We start from the raw sequence: 24280 nt of genomic DNA on the forward strand, positions 1-24280 counted from the left end.
CCTTAGTGCCCAAAACTTGATCCGTCGCATGAATTCCGTATCTCCGCTCTCTTCCTGCGCTTGACACGGGTGCTGTAGCCACAAAACTCACGCTCAGGAGTTTTGTCGTCGTTGGTGAGTTCACGCATCTTCCAATTCGGGGAGAGCGTATGTGTAATTCGAGCAGGCCGAAGGGCGGAAATCACGCGGCTTGAAGTCGGCAGCAGTCTTGTTGAAATCAAGCCGTCGCGCCCCGCACGCTCCTTTGACCTCTCACACGACGACGCGACACCTCGCCGTGCACTCTGCACTCTCTGGGGCAAGATTTGGATCTGTTTCGCCACCGTCCTGGATCAAGATCGGCCAAATCTCGTATTTGTAGGCCTGCGAACAGCCTAGACCGCCGGCCAGCGTTTAGGCGACGTCGGTGACACAGCTAGCGTGTAGCCACGGATTGGGTCGTGGAACGCAACAGTGCATCAAAATCATATCCGCTGCACACATTTGAGCTGCCAGGATGCACCATCGAGCCCACCCAGGCCTGGGGCGCAGCTCCTCATCTTCGTCTCCCGCACCTGGCACTCGGTCCATGAACGTCTTCAACCCGAAAATCCTCGACGCCAGCATCCGGGACGTGACAACCTGTCTCTCGGACGAGCAGAAGACAGACGTCCTCCTGTATGCCATGGGCCATCTAGAACTTGACCGGTCGGTAATACCTTACTCTTAAGCCCCGTGCTCGTGTCTGATTCCGTTCATGCATGCGTCTTATACATACCATGTGCCGTTTACGCGCTGCGTCGTGGCAGCTCGAGAACGCTCATAGAGAACGCGGTTCAGTCCTGCCTCTCGATCTCGAAATTGTCCCCGACAAATGCTGCGAAGGCGCGCCTGATGCGGGCGAAGGCCAGACTGGCGGCTGGACTGCACGTCGGCGCACAGCAAGGTCGGTCCAGGCTGTTCTAGGCGGATCGGCGCGCCCTTTTACTCACCTCGCCGGCTCTTTCCTCTGTCCCGCAGACATCCTGGCAGCGCTCGAACTGCAGCCGGACAACCCAGAAGCTTCGGCACTCATGGCCCAGCACGTCGTCAACCCGGGCAAGGTGCGCATGCCGGTTGTTATAGCTCCCTCTTCCCATCGCTCTGCTCATGCCCCATCGACAGCCACTGGTTCAGCCCCACACAACCCCAGGTTTCTCGACAGAAATATGGCGCGAGATCGCGCTGTGGCTGCCGCCTCGAGACCTCAAGTCGCTCCTTCGTGTGCCCCATGTTCTTTCCAGGATCGCAAGTGAGCTGCTGTTCCAGAGAATTGACCTCCACCTTGGTGAGTTAGCAACCGGAGGTACTGATTAAACGGGCGATGGTGTTGATGTTCTGCTGCCCTCGCACCCAGCATCAGAAAAGCGGGAGTCCCAGCGCAGCGCGGACATCCTAACACGCATCATCACCGATGCAACCTTTGCGAGCCACGTCAAGACCCTCCGTGTCTTCGTGCCTGGTCGCGAGACGTTCCCGATCACCTTCCACACGGGGATGCTGTCCAATGCCCTCCCAAAGCTGACCAACTTACGCAACGTCCACTGTGCGATGCGGTGGAAAGACATGCTTTCCTTCCTTCGCATCCTGGAGACCATCAGCCACCGTATGACCGGACTATCGCTCATGTACGTTCCTCTCTTCCCAGTGCCTGACTTAGGCGGGAGCAATGCTGATGCGGCTGCCGTCTCGGCGCACCCAGGCCATCCGATGGCACGGGCGAACTGCGGTTCCCGCGCTTCAAGCATGTTATGCAATTTTCCTACCACTCGACGGGAGGTGCGACGACACAGGTCTATGACTTCCTCGTCCAGAACAAGCCCTCCATCCGCTATCTCTCCCTCCATAATCCAAATTGGGCCTTCCCGACTGATGCGATCTCAATTCGCAACCTCACGAATCTCGACTTCCAGGGCATCTTCCCTGCCGACTCGCGAGCGTTTGCGGAGATCCTGTCGAATGGCCACCAGCTGGAGTCGCTGCGATTGGAATGCATCCTGGAGTGCTCGGCGTCGACGCAGTTCAGAGAGTTCCACAACGCGGTGCCCTTCCTGCATCACTTCGCCTTCTCGCTCATGGGTTACCGCGTCAACGATCAGGATTTGTTCCCTGCGATCTCGGAGTTTCTGAAGGGACGGACAGCACTGAGGAGCTTGGAGCTGACGGTGCCAAGTGCCGACTGGGCGCTGAAGCGGTTGGGGTATGATGCGACGGTGTGGGGCGTGCTGCCGTCGTTGACGAGTCTGCGGAGCTTGACGGCAACATTGCCAAAAGACGTGGCTCCTCCAGTGGCGATGTGGTTAGTTCCACGAGGGGTGCAGTCACTGTCCCTCCAGGCCCTGACGCCCGTCAACACCCTCGAGTTCGTCTCGGTGCGTGCGACCCATTTCTACCATGTCGCACCTATGCTAACGTCCATCCGTGCCCGTAATATCGTGCCGCAGCAATTGCGCGCCGGTTTGCCCCCACAGCTGAGGTACATCGGCCTGTCGCACTTCCATGTCGACGACGCGACGAGCGTGATCGAGCAGGGGTTTCCGATGGTGCAGGTCGCCCGTGTGGACGACGAGTACTACACCGTCAGCAAGGTCGGCGGGAAGGTGCAGCTACACGAGTGGCCGAAGGGGCGCACGCAGTACAACGCGCGGGACTGGCTCGACTGTTATGGGTGCGTGGAGGCTGAGTGGCGAGACCCCACGCAATTCCTCTAGCTGGGGGTGTCTGTGGGGGACGTCAGCGCTGGGACATGATCCTGGCGCGCGTGTGGCATGAGGGTCTGGCTCTGGGGCGATGGGTATGTGTTGTGCTTTCTTTGCTGATCGTTGTCTGTGCTATCACTTGGGACTTGAGCTCCGGATGCGTTTGATAGCTTCTGCCTGTCCTCGGCTTTGCCCGCTGTTTCTTGTGACATACGCTTGCTCGTTCGCTGCTGTTGTTCCATGTACATTAGTGCAGCGCTTTTTATGATGTGCTGTTAGGAGTCCAGTAAGTGGCCGTAGTCTTGGTCCCATACAAGAGTTCGGGCGAGTTGTTCGCGAAGACCCCAATCAGGCCATGATGCGCATGCTATTGGGGCCATATCGCGCGCAAGTAGTGATTGAGCAATTTGTGGCTAACTGCCAATGTCGGACTACGATCTGAGACATGGAAATCAAGTGGAGGCGCCCATGCTCGGAATTGCACCCACCGACTGATCTCTTTCTCCTTTCACACTCATCTCCGACACTGCCCTTGCTTGCTTGCTCACCGTCTGCCTGGTTGTCGAGGTCGTGGATAACATGAATAGCAACAGGCTTACCTATCCCGACATCACGTGGTCTTGCGTTATGCTGACGCAGGATGAACGCGACTGTCTTCTTCAACTCTTTACCCCGCTGCCTGCATGTTGAACCGTCTCTCAGCAATTGTCTCTCCCTTTCTCCGCTCTCCAAGTCTTTCTCGAGGTATCAGCTCAGCGGCATTTACGGCAACTATGTCAGGTACGCGCTCTCGAAGCCGCGGTGACCTCTGAGAAGTGCTCACACCGGGACCCATATTCCGTAGGAAACGGCACACCGGAGGTCGCCACCTTCGCATCTGGATGCTTCTGGGGCGTCGAACATATATTCCTGAAGCACTTCCCGCCCAAGGAGAACAAGGGCATCCTCAAGACCGCGGTCGGATACACGGGCGGAAAGGAGGACGCGACGAACCCGGACTACAGGACCGTGTGTTCTGGGAGCACAGATCATGCAGAGGCCGTGCGGATTGAGTTTGACCCTAGCATCGTGAAGTACGATGAGCTCGTTGGTGCGTGTCGTCCCTTATTACACCACGCGTGCACCCTTTACCTGCCGGGCGATGGATGAAGATCGCCTGCAGGACGCTTCTGCCATACATATGGTGACAGGCTGGCACCTATCGACATTGTCATGACTGTGACAGTAGTGCTGGCTCGCACGGTGTGGATCGGGTCACGGGTCGAGGTTTGCTCGCAGGATATGTCGATGCTTAAGTGACCCCTCCCGGAACAGAGTTCTTCTACCGCACACATGACCCCACGACTGTGAACCGGCAGGGTGCTGATACTGGAACCCGTAAGTCCCATAGGCTTTCAACTCGCCTCCAGATTCATGTCTTGTATTCAGAGTACCGCTCCGCCATCTTCTACCACACGCCCGAGCAGCTCGAGATCGCGAAGCGCGTCACGGAGGAGGTTCAGAAGAAGCACTTCGACCCTATAGGTGCGTATCTGCCTTCCCTTCTCCTAGGGGAGCTGCTCGCTGACAGATCGACTCTCAGGCAAGAAGATTGTGACGGAGATCATCCCTGCAGGTCCATGGTGGGATGCCGAGGAGTATCACCAGAAGTACTTGTACAAGAACCCGACTGGGTACCAGTGCCCGACTCACCGTATTCACTGGTGATATAGCACGCGGATTTTCGGTGATTGTGTAGCTCCAGAGGTGTGTACGCATTGTACGATATTCGAGAAATGCATATCTATAAATTCGAACGCGCGACTGCGAGTGTGCATGCAGCCATGCATCGACCCCGGAGACATCAAGTTATGTGCCTCTTGGTCGCACCACGCTATGCTGCCTACCGATTCCTGACATTCGCCACCACCGAAGGTCTTCTTATTCTCTTCGTCACCGTGCTATGTACGGAGAACTGACACAGCCGGCTATCGACCATGCAAATTTTCAGCATGAACGTCATATCCTTCAACCGCACATTCGGCGATGAGTCTGCGCTCTTCCATACGAGTACTCAATCCCGATACCTACCCGTATCGGGAATGTATAATGTCCTTCAGTCTTCCCCGCGGCACCGCCACTCTCCACGGTCTAGTCCTAGAAGAGGTTGGCGGGCCCGTGCCTCTCTACACATTCCGTGCTTCTGTGAGCGTCATACCTACTGAGCAAGCCGTGTAATCCTCGCTGTCTCGATCCATATAGCATGGAAACGTTCGTCATGCACAGGAAACTCATGCAGTTGGCTGTCACCCATGGGGGCATCCAGTACAAGAATGGTGGTTCTTGCACCGACGTCACCTGGGCTTGAAAGGCAGACAGACGGTCCCTCAATATTCAATCTGGATCGGCCGTACAAGTTTTGGCTTGTTCGAGTTCATGGTCAGGACCAATAGACCTAGCTTGACAGTCACGTAGGCGAGACCTTGGACATGGGTTCTGGTCGGGAGGATCCACCACTGACTAACTGAAGCTCCCTGTTCCCTCCTCGATGCTATAGTAAGTCCAACCTACATCGTGGACTAAACGCACACACACTTCTATACAATGACAAGTTCATCTGCACCAACGACCACACTAATGGGCAGCCATTCATGCGGTGTCCGCGACGCGTCGACGACGTAGTGAAACGGACCGACGCCACATCAATTCCCACCTCACGTCGAACCGAAGGAACTGATACATTTCCTCGCCCAGCAGGCCTGGCAGACGAGCAGTACTGCCAGCGGAGCAAGCTCGTATTGCTCGGGGGGAATATACTCATGAGCGTTGCGATCTCGTCTGGTGGGGGAAGGGGGCAGGTTACTAGTCAAGGAACTCAACATTGATCGACATATTGGCTTCCGACGCAATGCGCAGTGAATTTTTTCCAATAAATGCTGATAAGCTAGCTACACACAAGAACCAAAACTGAAGAAGATATACGACAACACTTCTACCACGACGAAGACGCCATCAGCTGTGGAATAAGCCCGTCCCTTTGAACGTAACAAGGTGGGTGGCCGAACGAGCGATGTCAACGCCGACAGTCCGAAGACCATCGTGCTCATCTCGCTGCCTGAGTTCTCGTCAGCGGCGGTATGATCGTGGAAGAATCGTCTGAAGTTTTTCAGGCGCGGAGGGCCAGCTCTTATATCCTCCCCCCCACAAACTGATTCTCACGCACGGACCTCTCGGTGCAACGTGGTGTCGGGCGTCTAGGATTCTCTTCCAGCCCGCCATTAACGACTCCGAGCTCAACTCAAGGCTTTCGAAGGCCTTACTCAAAAAAAGAGAAATAGCGGATGAGACTCCAGGATCTTGACGACGACATACTCATCCAGCTATTTACACTGCTGCCAGTGGCATCCATCCTCATACTCCGTCAGGTAAATCAAAAACCACCGTCCCCTCCTGAGCAGAACTTCATATCAACTTTTCAACAGACCTGCACCCACTTTTCTCAAATCTCGAGGCTCCGATTCGTGTGGCAGAACGTCTGTCGCACACAAGTGCTCTCCCATGGGTACCCCTTCCAATGCCGGCGCCTGGCACGCGCAGACGCACCCGAGCTAGAACGGCTCGTGCGCCACGCCCTCCGCCTCGCCGCCTTCTGGTCCACCCCCTCGGACGCGCCACGGCGTTCGGTCGACTTCCAGGCGAGCACGGGCACCGGGGTGTCCCACGTCCGCCTGCTCCCCGGGCGCGGCGGCCGCTACCTGTTGACGGTCTACAAGGGGATCTGGTCGATGATCTCGTGCTGGGATCTCGGTTCGGTCCCTTCTGCACCGACGACGCCGACGGTGACGAAGGTCGCAGACTGGTGTCCGCGGAACACGATCTTCTCTGGGTTCGTCGTAAACACCGAGCCCGACTCCGACGCGGCGCTCGCTGTCGCCGTGCAGCACGGAGGGTTGGTGTGAACGTCGCCACTGAATGCCCCGTAATTCCGCTCGCTGAGACAACCTTGTGCAGCGGGTCGCAGAGCATCGAGCTACTGACTATCTTTCCTGGGGACGGCGATGGCGACGACGGGGAACCACCCGCGTTCAAGTCGGTTTGCAACATCGCTACGGGCTTCCACCCCGTCGCTCTGCGGGGCGACTTGATCGCGTTCAGCGATGACGCGTCGGAGACGGTCGTCATGAACTGGCGCAAGAACACCTTTGCGCTGCTGAAGAGCTCCCAACGGCCGGTGGACGAGCACTTCCAGGTATGCCCAGCCTTTCTCGGTTTCAGCTGTTGGCTGTTAGCTGTGCGACTGACGTCCTTCTATCACATATCACAGTACAACCGCTGCCTCCAAGTCGTCTTTGCGCACCGCAGCATCCTCATCGTCCGCGCGCGCTCCGTGGAGCTCTTCCCCGAGCCAGAACTACGCCCTGCGGACGGGGAGTATGTCACCTACTCTCCCGTCGGCTTCCATACGTTCGGCTGGATAGACGGCGTCGCGGTCGTTCCCCAGTGCGGCACCACCGTGGACGCGAACGACGTGGTCAAGGCATCAGGACACGAGCCCTTATCCATCCTCCTCCGCGCAGAGAGCGACGATCCCTGGGCGTCGGACGTACACACCCTAGAACAGTTCGTCCTGCACCCGAACCCAGCATTCGACAACACCCCGAACTCGAACTCGAACTCGAACTCGGAGTCTCCTCCTCCCTCCTCCCTTCCAGACGGCAGTTCTCAGCCCGAAGACCCGGACGTCCAGCCTACGTCTGCCCTCGCCCCCGCCTCCGCCCCCGCCCCCGTCCCGCCGTACCTCTTCCCGCCCGTGCGCGCGGAGCACACCTCCCCGACCGTGCGCGGCTTCCTGCGCTGCCGGGACATCGTCCTCGGGCCCTCGGGCACCGCGCTCTGGATCCAGCCGCGCGCCGCGCGCACCGCGCACCTCACGGGGTACGACGTGCACGCGTCCTCCGCGCCGGTCGACGAGGCGCTCGACCCGGACCGCCTGCGCCCTCTCAGCCCCAGCCCCAGCCCTGGCCCCAGCCCTGGACACGGACATGGACACGCACACGCACGTACCGCGGAGTCGTTGTGCGCGGCGGTGTTCGAGGGCCCGCTGCAGAGGCGCTGCGCGGAGGTGGGGATGAGGATGGGGATGGGGATGGGGATGGGGATGAGGACGGGGCCGGCGGCGAGGACGCTGTGGGCGCAGACGAGGGAGGGGTGTAATTGGACGGCGTTTGACTATGATGAGGAGACGGGGCGGGTGGCGCTGGGCTCGAGCGATGGGAGCGTGACTGTGTTGGACCTTGTTTAGGTGAGTCGTTGCCGGACTTTCTTTCTTTCTGACGGCAATGATAAAGTGACTAAGCTAACATCGTCATCTAGGAGGTTGCGCGTGTGGATGGAGAGTGGGTAGATATGACCAAATTTGTAGCAAATAGCGATGCAAAGCATAGATACCAATCACACGTCCTCGCAAACCAACGCCGCTGCTTCCGAGTTCGCAGTCCGAAATCGTGGGGTCTAAACATCGAGTACCACTAGGAACATACCTTGCCTCCGAACCCACAATGGCACCAATGCCTTCCCTCGTCGTCGTCCTTGAAGATAACAGGTTGATAGCGCGACCCACCTGTCTTGTCCACCCAAGTGCACATATCATCGCCTGCCAACACGAGGAGTGCGACACCCACAAGCACGTTTGCTTCGAGGAGCCCGAAGGCGACAACAATACAACTTGTCCTTATCCAGACGAATCACGACAGTTGGCAAGTCCAGCATGTCAAGTGGTAAGCTCTGCTATTTCTCATATCTGCTCGGTCCAGTAGAAACCACTCCAGCCTGCAACGGCAGAAAACATCGAAGAAGCTGCGTCCCCTCTAGGCTCTAGCACGGCTGGAAAAGGTCAAACAACCTCAGCTTTCAGGCGGGTGCGTGTTTGCCATGCGCCTTCTGCTAAGCGAGCGTTGATGTTCAAGCTTCAATCTTCAAGTTCCGTCCCAGTCGTGGCATGCATCCTTCAACTACACCTTGCTCCGCTCCGCTCATGTCTCCTACACAAGAACCCACTCAACTACCACCGTTACCGGTGAGTGAAGCGCCACCAACCGTCAACAAACCTCCCACTCACCGTATCTCTGACCCACCGGCACTCTCACCACCTACCCCCTACCTACACAGGGAAACTGCGTGACCTCTCTCACCATAGACGGCCTCGTCACCGCCATCGACTCCACCAGCGGCCACGGCGACGCCGTCCCCCTCACCCTCACCCTGGCGCGCAGCCCCCCAGGAGAGCCCCGGCAGAAACACCACGGCTACGTCCCCGAGGGCACAGGGTACATGGGGTACTACCTCGTGCCCGAGATGCCTGCGGCCAACCAGCCCGTCCCGCCGCGCCCGGACCAGCCGCGAGTCCGGCTGCACCTGAGGGTGGGCGAGTTGATCGCGGCGAACGAGCGGCATGTGGTGTACGACGTCGACGTTGACGTTGACGTTGAGGTCACTGAAGTCGTCAGAGCGGCCGACTCGGCCCTCAGGGGGGAGTCTGAGTCTGAGGATGATGAGGATACCTCAGGCTCGCGCTGCTGCTACTACATCCCGCCGCTGGTCATCAAAGCGGCGCAGACGGACGAGGCGGGGGCGCTCCTCTCCAAAGAGGCGGCGATGTACGAGCACATCCAGGCGCTGCAAGGCGTCGTCGCCCCGCGCTTCTACGGGTACTTCCACTGCGTGCCAGCAGCGAACACCGACTCAGAGTCGAAATGGACGCGCCTTCCGACCTCGGAGCCCCCCGCGAGCTACGGATGGGATGACGTCGACGACGAAGAGAACTGCCCGTTCCCGGCGGACGGGTCGGACGTGCGGCCGCCGGCGCCGGAGGGCCCGCCGCCGTGCACGCGGGTGGACGTCCTGCTGCTCGAGAAGGTCGGGGGGCGCCTTCCCCCAGGACAGATGCCCGACAAGCTCCTGTACGTGTCTCCCGCACCATCTGCACGAGCGACATGAGCGACATGGCCGTTGAACTAACACTGCGCGGGCAGGATCGACCTGCGCCGGATGTACCACGACCTCTCTAGCCTGCACGTCGACCACTTCGACTACCGCCCCGCAAACGTGGCCTACGCGCCGCTCTCGCCCCCGGGGCTGCCGGGGCTGCCGTCCCCGTTCCGCAAGAGCGGCAAGTGCGTGTACGGGCTGCGGCTGGTGGATTTCGAGGGGGCGCAGATCACGACACGGACGCCGTTGTACCAGCGCAAGCTGATCAAGGAGCGGCTGCCGGGGCTTATTTGGGGGATCATGGCGGCGTCGTAGGGGGAGTCGTAGGAGTAATGGATGGAGGCGGTCGCAGTCTGTGCGCTCGCTGTGTATGTAGATACACAAGGAACGACACGATGACGTTCATCCACTCGAGCCCGAGCCTGTCCGGCATACACCTGTGTTACCGTACATGTATAGACCGCGCACGTGCGCGCCTCGACGATATGGATACAACATACCGCCCTCTTCCCCCGGACTGCATGCACGCCAACACATATATACGACAGCGAGATTGCGCATGTTCTGTTCTGCACCGCCTCCAGCTCGCGCACGAAGTTGCACCAGTAACGGGGGCATTCGGGGCGTTCGGAGGAGCAGCTCGAGGAGGGGCGCGGGGCCCAATGACGTTGACGGTGTACACCGGCAGAGGTTGAACGTGGTGCGAGGATGCCAGGATAACGGTGTATGCGCGTAGCGTGGCGTATCCCTGGGTGGAAGCAGGAGGCATGGTCATTTCGCAGCCGTGTATGGGGATGAGCGATTCGTCCATGGGAATGGGAAGCGATCAACGTCGTAGTGGAGGGGGGATGCCAACACGATGTTGCGTACATAGGCTGTACCCAAACATGTTGTACCACTTCGGGGTGTCAGTACTGATGGAACGCAGTTTCGCTGGTACAGCAACGCTCTGGCCTTGCGCTGATGTGCGCATACAGTAAACAACCGAGTCAGAACCGCCTTCCTGAGAAGTGCACAGCGAACATCCTGGACGAGAGAAAGAATGAAAACGAGCAACAGATCTAGGCCAGGACGTACCGCAGAGCCACACGACGCAAGTCGAAACGATTCAACCGGGCGTAGTCGGCACGCACAGGAGAGAAAAAGAGCAGGATCAGGAAGCATTCAAGACGCAGTCTCATTAGCGACGGCACCGCGCATACATCGGAGACTACTCTAACTGCGTGACGACACGTGAGCCTTTGAAAGAACGACGAGCGGAGCGCGGGATGTACGTCGGCGCAACTGACCTAAGGACGGTAAGGTAGGTAGGTAGGTAGGTAGGGGCCTCCTCTACTTGAGCTTGGCGAAGAGTTTTGGCGCGACGCAGCCCTAGGGAAAAAAAAGGGGGGGGGAAGCGTCAGCGAGCGAGGACAGAGAGGGGGGACACGAGCGGGGGAACGTACGTTGACACAGTGCATCAGGCTGTGACGAAAAAAAAAAACATTGAGATACGTATGTGCGGTGCGCAAGAGGGACAGAATGCACTCACTGGTCTGTCGTCCGGGCGCACGCACACGAGCCAAGAAGTCAGCATACAGTCACGTCACATCGCAGAGCTCGTACTCACAGCTGCAACGGTAACGGGGACACGTTCGTCAGCCACGTTCACGCTAACACGGATGAGAATGAGACTGTCACTGTGCACACTCACAATTCCTCAACGCAGTCCTCGCCCTTGAAGCCCTCGCCGGCGTTGACCTTCTCCTCGCAGTGGGCAAAGTGCTTGGTGAGCGGCGCGCACTTGGCGCTCTCCTGGCATTCCTCCTGCAGCGCGGGGAGAATCTGCAGACGACGCGCCGCCGTTCGTGAGCATCGAGCACGAGGGGACGGGGAGACGTGGAGACTCACATCCTCAGGCTCCTCTTCCTCCTCTTCCTCCTGGGGCTCCTCCTTGGCCTCTTCCTGGGCGTCCTGGGGCTCCTTGTCCTCGGGGGCGTCGGCGTGGACGACGGAGAAGACAGACGAGAAGAGCGCGGAGAGACTCATGGTCGATGACGGTCGTAGCAAACGCTGCGAGTAGATTCGGTGTGCAAGCAAGCAAGCTGGCCTTGCCCGAGTCCGCCCACGGCTGCAAACGGATCACCCACACGCGTTAAATCCCACGGTTCCGATTGGCCCCTTTGGTTCGCTTCGGTCCCCCCAGTCAAACCAGACTGGAACCGCACAAGTGAACCAGCACAGACGACGCTGCACACCTGCTCGAGCTCGGTCCCATCCATGCCACACTAAGTGCAAGTAAGCGAAGCACCCCGAGACTCTACGAACGCACTACGAGGCGGGTACTTATCTCGTCATAGAGAACGGCCCCAAGGAGCTCAGCGCTCTGTTGCAACCGCTGGAGGGTGCGTACTATTCTACTCACTGGCAGCCTAATTCACCGTGCGCGGCGGCGAATCTAACATTAAGGTCCTCGGGCGGGACTACCTGCGACTTTTACCAAGACGAAGAGCTTCTCCGATGTTACATCCGACGATATACCAGGCCACCTTGTCGTTCAACCCTCCTTGGCGACCTCTGGGACCATCTCTGCGACAATGGAACTCGACATCCCTGCCCATGTTCACCGTGCACCATATCGACATTAATTATCCCATTCCGGCTGGTCCGACCGCGGGCGACTGGCTAGCATTATGCTGGACGATGCGATGTCACCTTCGCTGGCAGGCTACGTAGTACGTACTTACCTAGCCTTGCACACGCTCTCTCTACGCTATCCCCATGGCGTTCATCAACCGTCCGCACAAAAAGCTCGAGAAAACAACCCTGTCATCCCTCGCCTCTGAGCTACTGCTGCGGATTGCCTGACCAGTGCCTGGGGGTGGCTTATGCCGAAGCGCGACGTGGAAACAGACCGCTGAAGTTGGTCTTTGGGCCTGATGTGCGCAAGGATCATCGGGCCCCGGCAGGGCGGTATCGCACTCCGAACACTGCGAGATCCGTGCACGACTCCTCAATATTCTTCACGGGTTGACGCCGATGTAGTCGCTAGGCATGCGGAATGTATCACTTTCTGACGGCATCGTGCTCATGTCCTGCTCTGAGTAGCTGCAGGGTCATTGTAATATATTGCGAACAGCAGGCACGCTTCAGGTTGGTAGCATACAAGCAATGTGGGTGCCGCAGTTATGGCTACAGACTCAAGACTGGGCGAGGTGTGTTGGAACTTGGTTAACGTCTGCTTGTCCGTACGTACGGTATGCGTGTACGTGCAGAGTACATTACAAGGGTAGTATCCCGTACGCAGGATACACGGTCCGACTTCAAGTTTGTACACTCCTGCGGGGGGCTATATACTGTATCAGACCGTCAACGGAGCAAGGCGCGTGTCCGACCTGACAAACCGAGACACAGGATACAGGCAAACCTGTCCGTTTGCATCTCCCAACGCCAAGGTCCTCCCATCTGTGGAGAAAACAATGTGCGTCCCCATCCAATCCTCCGTGAAGCGCCATATGAGTGATCCATCGACGGCGCTCCACAAGCGAACAGTTTCAAGTTTCGAGTCCTGGGCGCCGACAACAGTCACAATGTACTGCTCGCACGGAGAGAAGCACACATCACCAGCCTGCTGTATGGGTCCCTCGAGGCAGATGTGTACACAGTCACTGCGACTCGCAGCGTGACTCTGTCCAGGACAGAGATCGAAGTTCATCCGGCCCGGGTGTCGTAGGACCGGTACCGTCGAGTTACGAGGGTTCCATGCGACGAGGAAGGTTCCTAGCGGCGATGCGGACAGGAGCTTAATCTCGACGTCCTGGTCGCCTTCAGGATAGACAGTGAGGGTGCCGTGCGGTTCTGTGGTGGGTAATGGGAATGAGGATAGGTCCCACCACTCGATGGTGCCGTCAGGGTAGCCTATGACGAGCTGGTCATCGCCTAGGAAAGTCGCAGAAGAAGGGAAGATGGAAGGAGCGGTCAATTGGTGCATTTCGGGTGTGGAGGCGAAATTGACAATATGCCAGATTCTGTACTCCAGAGCCAAATCTTTGCTCACGGAGATTGCCGCGACCAATCTGCCGGTAAGGGACTGTATGCAAGTGAAGACAGCAACAGCATCCTCTAACCCGCCCATGATAGCGCGTTCAGGGGGCGCGACTGCAATGGGTGAGTCGCCAGCAGTGGGAGCTGCGTTGTGGGAAACTTGGATTTGTTCTGGCAGTGACCAGGACAACGCCGTCTGGATCTGCATCAGTAATTCCGGATTTTTCTGAACGTCTGGCGCGCGGGCGCTTAACGCCTTCGACCTCGCCCGCGACCGTGTTTGCTTCGTAGCTCACTCATGTCGCCATTTCTGATACTCAAACTCTGGAAAACATACTGCTTAGCCCTATAAAACTGCCTGACGACGTCAGATTTCGATTCTTACAAGAATATCGAGCCGTAGTGGCACAACAGAGAGAAACAGTCTCGAGGCTATTCCCCCACACCATGAAGAAACCGTGGAGATTTTGAGGCAGCCGGAGGGTCTATGGAGGGGGAGGAAGGTCTAGGGACCGTTTGAATCGGGGTAAGTGGCATAGCGACAATATTCAGACAATGTCTGACGGGCTCAACGTCTGAACGTCTGAACGCGTCTGAACGCGTCTGAAACGTCTGCATCAGACATTTCAGACGTGTTCAGACGCGTTCAGAAAAATTTGAAATTACTGATGTGCCTGCGATGCAATGATTCCAAGAGTGATATAAACGACAGCATTCTCTGGAGTCCACCATACCCAGAGTTGCACTGTGCCCTCTTCGAGAGTCTCAGTACTTGAGACGACTTGGGAGCCGTCATCGACACACCAGACAGTGAGAACTTGATCGGTCCGTTGAGTGACTGCTAAGAAGTCACTAGTGTCGGAGAATGTGAGAGTCGCGATGGGTCCAGATCCAGCCGGTGGGTGTATCTCGACGAGACTCTCCTGGGGAGACGCTGTCGTGCTCCATATGATGACAGTACCATCCGATGCGCCGGTGGCGAAATATCGACCGTCCGGGGAAGCGGCTATGACTGTCACGGGCGAGTCGTCGTGACCGAGCCACTTCTTCCCTCCTACACAGTGCGCCACAGAACTGTTAAGCGAAGAGAACGGACATGGGCATTCGCACATGCGGTACGTACTGGGAGAGCAGCGGACCTCCAAGATTCCGCCCTCATGCAGACGCGGAAAGCCGCCCTGCAACTTCCTCGTCCAGAATGCGAGTCTGTTGTGCTTCGCCTGGGGGAACGATATTGTCACGCGTGGTATCTTGTGCGCGAGGATACAATCCTCCAGTTGTCGATCGACGTCTTCGCTTATGGTGACAAAGCTTTCAAGAATCCACTGGAGGGTGATCGTCAAGTGGCGGAGTGGAGACTTGAGAAATGACCGGGTAAATTCTCTGACGAACACCGCGACCACGGGAAGACGCTTGTAGTGGGTGATCACTTCCAGACACTCCAGTTGCTTTAACTCCGAGGGTAGGCCTGCATCATACTCCGGGCCGACTGCGTCAATAGAAAGAGTCCGTCAGCCATTATGATCTAGATCTGCGATGATCTGCAAGAAGTTGCAGCTCGAGCAAGACATACTTTTCCCAGCATTCGTACCCTGAATCATACCAGGGTCATCCATGTCGCACCGCAGAATTTTCAAGGATGAGGAGCACATGCTAATGACGAGGCGGACAACAGAATTACTTGTGACTTGTAACTTGCCAAGAGACTCGGAGGTCAGCAGCATATCTACCGCAAAGCATGTGCTAGGCGACTTACGTTCACTTCAGACAGCCGGCTACACTTGTCACGAAACCGCGCAAAGCCACGAAGGCCGCCTTGGTTGTCCTCCAAGCCCACCAAGTCTAATACTACGCAATGCAGGACCCGCAGGCGCGGTAAGGCGACCAGGAGCCGCGCGAACTCTCCTCCTGTGCGAAATGCGATATTCACAAGTGTCAGCACTTCCAAGTGGAGATACACCTTGATACCGAGGAGAGTGGTGGAATGGAGTGAAACGGGATACTTGTCGCCATGGTCCGGCGAGGAGTAGTGGTAGCTGCGTAGGTTCGGAAAGAGCGATAATAAGAGCACCGGGAATGAATCAAGATGTGGAGAGCGGCGATGCGATGGCGGCCGGGTGACGGTGACACTCCGGACGGCATCCGTGAGGCGAGGGTGAGCTCTGAAGTAGTTGTACATAGAGGCAGGATCGTCTGCTGAGTGTATACCGATTGAGGACATGAGCTGATACCGAGAACGGGGAAGCCATCCGCGACAGGTCAATGCGCAACTTCGAAGCGTGCGAACGTCATCGCTGAGCTGGTCGATGATGTTCTCTGCAACTTCGAGTGGGACGCGAGGTGAGTCTGTCGACATCGTGGTCGGGAGAGAGGGGCAACGCATAGGTTGCCGGCCTCCAGGTCACTGGCGTTCGGGCGGCGGACCCTTTAGGCTGTTTCCTATCGGGGGACATCTATGGTCCCAGCATTCTCTGCGCGCGAGCCACCATAGAGCACATCTATGAGATCTATAGCTACGCCGTCTGGATCCCGGGCTCACATGTACATCGGGCTTGGAAGTACGAGGAGTGCACAGAACAACGGTGCTGAACAGAGACGAAAGCAACGGCAGTGTGATCCAAGAACAAAACAAAATGAGGCCCTGGATGCCGCACTGACAGTGGCAGCACCCTGGGATCAAGAAGATCGGTTAGCGGGATCGGATGACGATGGAGACGTGGAAGCAGCAGAGGGAAGCTGGGGCGGAGGTGATTCGGGGTCAAACCATGCTGCAAAGTCACGCCCAAAGTTCAGAGTCGAGTTCGGATCGAAAAATCGACTCGCTGTCCGCCGAGAAGTCAATCCCGAATGAGTTGGGATCGAGCTCGGATGACGGTGGCAGAGGAGGAGGCAGGGTGACAGAGGGGTTGGAATGGATGTTCGAGTCTCCATTGAGGGAGCTCGGAACGTGACGGTCGGGTGCTGGCAAGGCCGCCATGAAGTCGTTCCCAAACCTGCTCTGCTCTAGCTTGTCCGAGGTCGATGGCTGTGGCTTGTATTCGTCCAGGTGAGTTCTTGTGACGGACCGGAGGAACAGACGGATACTGACCTGTAGCGAGCTCTCCACCACTAGACCCGAACTGCACAAGTGAACCAGCACACCAACGAGTCTCCGAGTCTCTCGACGTCCGCCTCTGCGACTTTGAATTTGAAATTAGATTGGGTGCTACTAGGCTTGGCCACCGTCTGACACGATACGAGAACACTAACGGAAACACTTGAACTACCACCATAAACGACAACGGTATGCTCTATGCCCCGCATTCGATCACGGAACTGCGCAGATAACTTCGCCGGCAGCCCATCTGGAGACTGGGAGGGGTCCGGACCCCTACCAAGCGTATGACAATGTCTACTCTAGGAGGCTTGGGAAAGCCCTCCAGCGCCGCCTTCGTCTCCCGGGGGGAGAAGAGGCGGTCAGGCTCGTTCACTGAGTACTGAGGCCCGGCCCGGCCCAGGGAGTAACTCGACAGCCCCAGGTCCAGAGACAGCCTTGTGAAATTCTCCCGCAATTGGATTGCGGACAAGAAGGAGGGCAGCAGGGTGAGGGCGCTGCAGTCGTTGTCCAACCAGGGAAACACGACATGCAGCGTGCGCAGGTCGTCCTGGGAAGCAATGCGGGCCACAACATTCTCCAAGCCTGTACCGCGATCGTGTTCACTCACGCGACGGTTCGTGAGGGAAGGAAAGACGCGGCTTACAGTCTATATCAAGGGCCTTTTCGCCAACCATGCCAGCCGAGCCGAGGTGTAGTTCCATGTGGCGGATTGACTGGCCGAACGCCCGCCCCCTTTGGTGGGAATCTACTCAGAACGTCTTTGGACCGCATTGGAGGCTACAGACGTCGTGATCAGCACGTGAATGCGCACATATCATATATGAAGAATACAGATAAGCATAAGCAATTGCACGTACCTTGGTGCGTATGAAGGAGAACTGGAGACGGAGGGAGCGGAGGTCATTGCAGACGGACCCCTTATCATCCTCCTTTTTTTCCACAACCGCTTCTATCGCGTCCACATCACGGTCTCTCAGGTCGTCCTCGAGCGATATCGCGCACGAGCGAAGCTCAGGAAGAGACCATATGAGCCGGAAGTTTCAAGTCCGCAAGCTTGAAGCACAGATCCCCCAACGCCCCTCAACCGCACACACAACACGAGTTTGGGTGACCCAAAGCCCGGTGCCCAGTATGAGAGCGTACTGAGTACCGGGGAGGGTAATGGCGGAAAGGGACAGTCAACCGGAGCCTGAGGGAGCGGACGTTGTCGACTCTCGAGAAGCCGCACGAACGTGCCCGGGACAAAAGGTATGTATGTATTGCAAGCCGAGCACCGGCAGGTCGCCAACGGTGAGCGCTGAGCACTCGGACGACGTGCCCCAGGTCCAGGTGCGGCAGAGATCGCAGCGTGCGCACGAGCAGGGATGCGGTGCAGTATGGGGATGCCGGAGCCATATGCATATGTGCCAGTACAGGTTCAGGCGGGACCCCGCCGCCCGCCGCCCAGCTGGAACATGTGAGCCTGGCACAGGCCTTGAAGGTCGCATATGTAGTTCGTGTCGTCTTTGGGATCCGTGTAGCAGCAGTCGATGATGAGGTCGCATATCTCGGCCGGGAAGAGCACTTCCGAGCCGTCCATGCCAGTGTAGCAGTACTAGTGCCAGTGGCTGCCGTGGCAGAATCGGAGCGGGAAGTCGACTCTCGAGGCCAGTGCACTTCGAATGCCATGATCCCATTTATACCTTCATGGATCAATCACTACCACATGTTCCCTGGGCGCAGCAACGAGTGCCACCTGCGCACTATTCAAATATTCACAAGATTGTGCCGAAGTACTCGAGTACACTGCGAAACGGGGCAGAGCCTGAGAGAGGCCGAAGAGGAGCAGCTAGAGCCTAGCGCAGTGTTCGATCTTCATAAGCCAGCCATGGTTCGAGTACGTAGCATTGGTTACTGTTTGTCGTACTTATGTAGAAAAGGAGCGAGCGGGAGGACAAGAACGGGGTTGAGCCTCGTGCCATTGATGGGTATCGATAGTGGCTGGCTCTGGCTGCTCCGCACTCTCACTCCGAGGCTCTTACCGGTGGCGGACCTCGTCAGACGCAGGAGGGACCTCTCCGGTGGCGGTGCTCGCAACAGACCTCGCTGTTCCTTCCTGCCTGCTAGCACGGTGTTAGCCTAGGAGCCCCCAGGACGTCTCTCTCTCCGCACCATTGGGCACTTCTCACCGGCGGTCGTCACCGGAACCGGGGTTCGAACACAACCGGAGGGAAACACGCGGGGGACCAGGAGGAACGCGTGTCGGAAGGTAACCGGAAGCCGGAGGACGCTCATTGGACGGTACGGGCCCAGTCTCGGTTCGTGGTCCGTGCGTAGTTCCTGTCCAGAAGTCCCTTTTGTATCCGTAGCGTAGCAGGAAGCAACCCCGGACTCCGTTTCCCCCTCACCGCACAGTGCACAGTCTTTTGACCGCTCCACCGCAAAAACAGGAAAGTTCTCATACTGACCGTCCACCGACCGCACCGTCCACCGTCTCCGACACCGTTTCCGTTACCGTCTATACCATCGGAAGTAATGTCCGGTGGTCCTCGCTGTCGGGGACCCCCTAGTCCCTGCCTACCGCCCTCCAGTACCGTACCACACCGTCTACCGCTCACCGCTCGCTGTCCGGCTCAGCAAAAAGGGCAGCAACAGGGACCCGTCCCTTTCCGTCCCCGTCACCGTCTTCCATCCAAGCCCCCGGTACCGCAACCGTCTCCGAGTAGCTATCGCCCGTTCGGACGAGTCACCGCTGAGTCTCCCTGTCTGAGTCGTCCTGTTACGTCCCCCTACTGCTACCCGAGAACCAGCTCCGGACCTTGACCAGTCGGGAACCTCACCCCACCTCGCTCACTACATACTCTGTCCCGATCCCTATTTCCGCTCGCCGCGGTTAGGTTCTCGATAGACGTTACATTTTGGAGCCCACCGCGAGGGGTTTATTTGTGGCCACCTCCGATCTCTCTCAAGCTGTTCCGGTCTGATTCGTATTCGGACCCGAACCCGGACAACATTGACCTCCGCATTTCGGAGCTCCGCGCTGCGCTACAAGACCTCTCCCAGGAACTCGACAACGAGCTCCGCTCCGAACCAGAAGACTCAACTCACTTCGGGACAGCCCCGTCCACGCCGTCGGAATCCTCTTCGCTTACCCCTCTATCATCCGCCGAGTCCTCGCCGGTGCCTAATCCACACCCTTCCGAGCCTTTCGATATATCCTCCGCTTCGCGAACCCGTCGAGCGCACGCGGAACAAGGCATTCCGCTCGCCTCTGAACTTCCACCGCCGACCCGCCGCAGGACCCCCCGTCCTCAACAACCACCTCTAGACAACACACCAACCTCCGCTATGGCCGATCCGCAACCAAACCCCAACGACCGAGGCCTCCATACCATGCCGCTCCCTAACGAACGTGGCACCCCCGTTTGGTCGGAGGCTAGCCGCGACACCGTCAGCCGGTACTTCCATTTCCTCGAGCAGATCCTGCGCCGGAACAACATCGGCAACGATGCGCACGAGGAACGGAAGGAGGCCTCTACCTACTACGTCCCTTCGGAAGTCGCTCACCGTTGGGAGTCCCTTCCAGAGTACCGCGATGCGACGGTCTCCTACGCTGACTACAAGGCGGCTATCCTCAAGTTCTATGTCGGAACGGACACCGAGCATCACTACAGCTGGGCGGACTACGACGCGCTGCTCCGGGACCAGGGGCCCCGCGGGTTCCATACCCTGCAGGAGTTCACGAGCTTCTATGCGAAATATTACCCCATAGCGAGCTTCCTCATGACGCGTCCATCGCCCGATCTCACGCAGCGGGAGGCGTCCGACCAGCTCCGCCGGCTCCTCACTCCGGAGCAGCAAGCGGCGGTGAACGGCCGTCTCCTTCAGAAGGTTCTGAACAAGCACCGCGCGGACCCCTACCTCCTCGAGCAGGTGGCGGAGGCCATCCAATACGTCATCGAGGACTCGTCCTACGGCGACTATACGCCTCCACCGCCTACCTCAGCTCCGACCGCGGCTCCGAAGGCGACCAGGTACGACCCGCCACCACACCTAGACATGCGGCGGAGCGCCCCACCGGCCGCTGCTCCGGTGCCCCCGTCAGGCGATGGGTTGTACGTCAAGGCGGAGGTCCTACAGAACCTTCTCTCGGACGCGGTCCACGCAGCCGGCTCGCTCATCGGTCAGTCGAGGCAACCTCCGGCGCCGTACGGGCAGAGGCAGCCCCCGCCGCCGAATGCTTACCCGCCGCAACCGCAGCACGCCGGTCACTACTCGCAGCACGCGCCGCAGGCATACCTACCGTCCCAGCCGGCGAACGCTTACCAACAGCCCCCACCGCAGCCGCAGCCCCAATACCAGGCGCCGCGGTACGGGCAGCAGCAGCAGCCGCCTCCGGCCACTCAAGACGGACGGTTCCCGGACAGCCCCCCGCGCTACCCCCCCGGGCAAGGCCCTGCACCTGACGCCCAGCTGTACTACCCACCTCGTCACGACCCGCATGACTTCGGATGCTACTACTGCGGGCTTGACCGATGCAACATCCGGAACTGCCCGTCGGTCGAAGAGGACCTCCGAGACGGTCTCATCACCCGGGCAGGTCCGAAAGGGGAGATTCACCTGCACGATGGCTCTCCGGTTCCACGCGGTCGAGGGTGTATCCGCGACCGAATGCAGGCTTTCTACGACCGGAATCCGAACTGAGCTCCGCCCGCCACTCAGGCCCAGGCCTCTGCAGCAGAGGCTATGATGTTCTCCGTCTTGGCTAACTCTACCGAGCGACCAGTACGCACACAGGATGAGGAAATCGAGATGCTGGAGCAGAAGCTGTCGCTGATGGTGGACCTCCGAGACTGCCGGAAGCGGGCAGTATTCGACGGAGTCGAAATAACCACCAAACCACACCGACAAGCACAGAAGACGGCTCGCAGGGACCCAGTCCAGCAACCGGTGCCTTCCGCTTCTATCGAAGAAGTACCGGACGAAGACCCATCGTCGTCGACGATGGCAGAACCGTCGTACTCCAACCCATCGACACCGGAAGCCCTACCGCCACTCCACCCATATGCGAATGTCCGCGATGCAACCACCGCCGGGGACCCGAAGGTGCACGACTACGCATACCGCTCTGGGCAGGCACCGAAGCCGCCTGCTCCATCTGTCCCGGTCACCGACGCGACGATTGCCGTCCCGGACACGGCAACTACGGAGGGCAACCGTGACCAAGACCGCCCCTCCGTCGCCATACAGACCAAGGGCCGGGCGGTTCCAGTCAAGCCTAGGACCGTGGCCTATCACAACGTGTTACCGGTCGCCGACCCGGAGGCGGAAGAACGGGTTTGGCAACGGAACTTCGTCGAAGCTCGGTCCATCCAGCTGACCCCCACTGAGCTCTTCAGCCTGGCGCCAGGGCTGTGTAAGAGGGTGCATCGGGCCACGGGCATGCACCGTGTCGCGACGGAGAACCCCTCGAAGGCGGCCCCGGTAGCTGTCATGCTCAACCGGTTGGCCTCCGAATCCGACGGTCACTCCGAAGGTGGAGAGGACGACTCTGAGGCCTCCGGCGGGGACCCGCTAACTGCCTGGGCACCATTCAGCGACGAACTGGAAGGGTCCCTCGAGACTTCGGAGTCTTTCGCTTTCCAGGGTGTCTTCTCGGACACTTACCTACCAGCGGAGTCAGAGGAGTCCGGAGTGGTCGTCAGTGCCGCTGTCCAGAAATTGCGCCCGGCCTGGGTGAACGACTCCAGCCTCGTAGAGTGTATCCTCGACCCTGGTTCGCAGATTGTAGCCATCAACGCTGACATGTGCTACCGGCTCGGTATCGCTTACGACGAGAGGAACACCATTCCGATGACCACGGCCAACGGGACCGAAAACAGGATGAAGGGGCTCACGGAGAACGTACCCTTGCTGTTCGCGGGAGGGATCACGGTCTGGCTGCAGATGCATGTCGTCGAGAACGCGGCTTACGACATCTTGCTCGGAAGGCCGTTCGACGTTCTCACTTCCTGCGTAGTGCGGAATATAGGCGGAGGACGTCAGGAGGTAGTATTGACCTGCCCGAATACGCACAAGACCCTTACCCTTCCAACCTATGCCCGGGGAGAGTCTCCGAGGGCGAACCAGCCCCCTCCGGGTTTTCGGACGTCGAGGATCTGACCTACGGCCAGGGAGATGTCGCTATACTAATGAACTACAACCACGATACCCAAGAACTCGAAGGCACCGCTCTCTCTCTCCTCTCTGATGTCTCTCCGGCTTCAATTGTTTTTTCCTATCTATCTGCGTGCGAGGATGTCCAGTCCGAACCGCTCATACAATCGCTCTTCTATCAGGTTTCTCCGTCTTCGTCTTCGTCTCCATCTCTCGCACCGGTCAATTCTGTTCCTCAAAACGCCGAGCCCGGAGAACCAGTCCGCCGCCAGGTCGCATACCCCGTCTATCCGACGAGAAGCCTACCACGCCGACCGGTACCTCCAAACCGTTATACCCCGCAGCTGTCCTCTCCGTATGCTCCGACTCCGGTCGCCATTTTCCTGAAAACCAAGAAGAAGTACAAACCCGTACACCTGAAAGTCCGCCCGCTCGTCGGAGAGTTACCTAAGGAGTACCGTATCGTCCGCAACGAGGTCGGGGATCCCCTCAAGAACATGCCGGAACTCGACCCCAACCCACCGCCGTTCACGCCCACTGGTCGCTACATGGTGGAACACCGGGAGGAGTTCCGTAATCGGCACACGGCCTGGCTGCTACCGGCGGAGCTCGATGTGGTCGATGACTTCATGTGCAAGCACAACCAGGCGTTCGCGTGGGACGACACTGAGCGGGGATGTTTCCGCCGGGATATGTTCCCGCCGGTGAAGTTCCCGGTCGTACCGCACGTACCCTGGATACAGAAGAACATTCTGATCCCGCCAGGCATCTACGCCGCGGTGGCCGCGCTCATCAAACGCAAAATGGCTTCCGGGGTCTACGAGCCGTCTAACGCGTCCTACCGGTCCCGATGGTTCTGCGTGCTGAAAAAAGACGGGAACATCCGCATAGTACACAGCCTGGAGCCCCTGAACAAGGTCACGATACAGCACTCCGGCATACCTCCGGTACCGGACCACCTTGCGGAGCAATTCACTGGATGCGCCTGCGGGACGACCCTGGACCTGTACGTGGGATACGACGAACGCGAGATCGACGAGTCCTCCCGGGACCTCACTACCTTCCAGACACCGTTCGGAGCTATGCGACTGACGACGCTTCTGATGGGCTGGTCGAACTCGGTACCGATCTTCCATGACGATGTCGGACACATCCTTAAGGCAGAGATCCCGGACATCGCGCTTCACTACATCGACAACGTGAACATCAAGGGCCCTGCTGTCACGGTCTGTGGACCAGCACCCCCTTTTCGCCCCTCCCGGAAGTTCCAGTTTCCTCTTTCAGACCCTTTCCTATCTTGGACACCCCCTTTTTGGATCCCCTGAACCCCATTCCCGTGACC

The 24280-nt window shown here is 58.5% G+C and overlaps 9 protein-coding genes across 9 annotated transcripts; 6 read left to right on the plus strand and 3 right to left on the minus strand.

Annotated features, from left to right (window-relative positions):
• Positions 1-53: 53 nt before the first annotated feature.
• On the plus strand, positions 54-3181 carry L226DRAFT_617558 (uncharacterized protein). Its single transcript, XM_067687053.1, has 8 exons — positions 54-114; positions 167-687; positions 789-925; positions 1000-1082; positions 1144-1306; positions 1376-1646; positions 1721-2390; positions 2463-3181. The coding sequence occupies exons 2-8, from the start codon at positions 497-499 to the stop codon at positions 2727-2729; spliced, it is 1782 nt and encodes a 593-aa protein (XP_067528971.1). The 5' UTR covers positions 54-114; positions 167-496; the 3' UTR covers positions 2730-3181.
• A 66-nt stretch (positions 3182-3247) lies between these two features.
• Positions 3248-4519, plus strand: L226DRAFT_540748 (peptide methionine sulfoxide reductase). Its single transcript, XM_067681937.1, has 5 exons — positions 3248-3497; positions 3562-3807; positions 4032-4094; positions 4146-4241; positions 4300-4519. The coding sequence occupies exons 1-5, from the start codon at positions 3491-3493 to the stop codon at positions 4422-4424; spliced, it is 537 nt and encodes a 178-aa protein (XP_067528972.1). The 5' UTR covers positions 3248-3490; the 3' UTR covers positions 4425-4519.
• Positions 4520-5961: 1442 nt separating this feature from the next.
• On the plus strand, positions 5962-8046 carry L226DRAFT_617560 (uncharacterized protein). The gene is made up of 4 exons (XM_067687054.1): positions 5962-6121; positions 6179-6645; positions 6708-6945; positions 7021-8046. The coding sequence occupies exons 1-4, from the start codon at positions 6038-6040 to the stop codon at positions 7996-7998; spliced, it is 1767 nt and encodes a 588-aa protein (XP_067528973.1). The 5' UTR covers positions 5962-6037; the 3' UTR covers positions 7999-8046.
• A 629-nt stretch (positions 8047-8675) lies between these two features.
• Positions 8676-10185, plus strand: L226DRAFT_540750 (uncharacterized protein). The gene is made up of 3 exons (XM_067681938.1): positions 8676-8772; positions 8865-9655; positions 9728-10185. The coding sequence occupies exons 1-3, from the start codon at positions 8695-8697 to the stop codon at positions 9996-9998; spliced, it is 1140 nt and encodes a 379-aa protein (XP_067528974.1). The 5' UTR covers positions 8676-8694; the 3' UTR covers positions 9999-10185.
• A 643-nt stretch (positions 10186-10828) lies between these two features.
• On the minus strand, positions 10829-11724 carry L226DRAFT_540751 (Non-heme 11 kDa protein of cytochrome bc1 complex). The gene is made up of 5 exons (XM_067681939.1): positions 11574-11724; positions 11377-11507; positions 11129-11147; positions 10973-11054; positions 10829-10902 (listed from the first exon to the last, which is right to left on the minus strand). Exons 1-4 carry the CDS (start codon positions 11709-11711, stop codon positions 11016-11018), a joined length of 327 nt encoding a protein of 108 aa, XP_067528975.1. The 5' UTR covers positions 11712-11724; the 3' UTR covers positions 10829-10902; positions 10973-11015.
• Positions 11725-12769: 1045 nt separating this feature from the next.
• Positions 12770-13846, minus strand: L226DRAFT_540753 (uncharacterized protein). The gene has a single exon (XM_067681940.1). It carries the CDS (start codon positions 13795-13797, stop codon positions 13024-13026), a length of 774 nt encoding a protein of 257 aa, XP_067528976.1. The 5' UTR covers positions 13798-13846; the 3' UTR covers positions 12770-13023.
• A 1892-nt stretch (positions 13847-15738) lies between these two features.
• Positions 15739-16056, minus strand: L226DRAFT_447118 (uncharacterized protein; the record flags this gene model as incomplete). The annotated part of the gene is made up of 1 exon (XM_067674905.1): positions 15739-16056. A coding segment is annotated over one exon (318 nt), but the record flags the coding sequence as incomplete, so codon positions are not given.
• A 4074-nt stretch (positions 16057-20130) lies between these two features.
• On the plus strand, positions 20131-21486 carry L226DRAFT_576455 (uncharacterized protein; the record flags this gene model as incomplete). Its single annotated transcript, XM_067685356.1, has 1 exon — positions 20131-21486. One exon carries the CDS (start codon positions 20131-20133, stop codon positions 21484-21486), a length of 1356 nt encoding a protein of 451 aa, XP_067528978.1.
• A 132-nt stretch (positions 21487-21618) lies between these two features.
• On the plus strand, positions 21619-22944 carry L226DRAFT_473549 (uncharacterized protein; the record flags this gene model as incomplete). Its single annotated transcript, XM_067676526.1, has 3 exons — positions 21619-21942; positions 22060-22272; positions 22339-22944. The coding sequence occupies 3 exons, from the start codon at positions 21619-21621 to the stop codon at positions 22942-22944; spliced, it is 1143 nt and encodes a 380-aa protein (XP_067528979.1).
• Positions 22945-24280: the final 1336 nt, after the last annotated feature.

The sequence above is a fragment of the Lentinus tigrinus genome (assembly GCF_003813185.1).
Source record: "Lentinus tigrinus ALCF2SS1-7 unplaced genomic scaffold L226scaffold_64, whole genome shotgun sequence".
Taxonomy (NCBI): domain Eukaryota; kingdom Fungi; phylum Basidiomycota; class Agaricomycetes; order Polyporales; family Polyporaceae; genus Lentinus; species Lentinus tigrinus.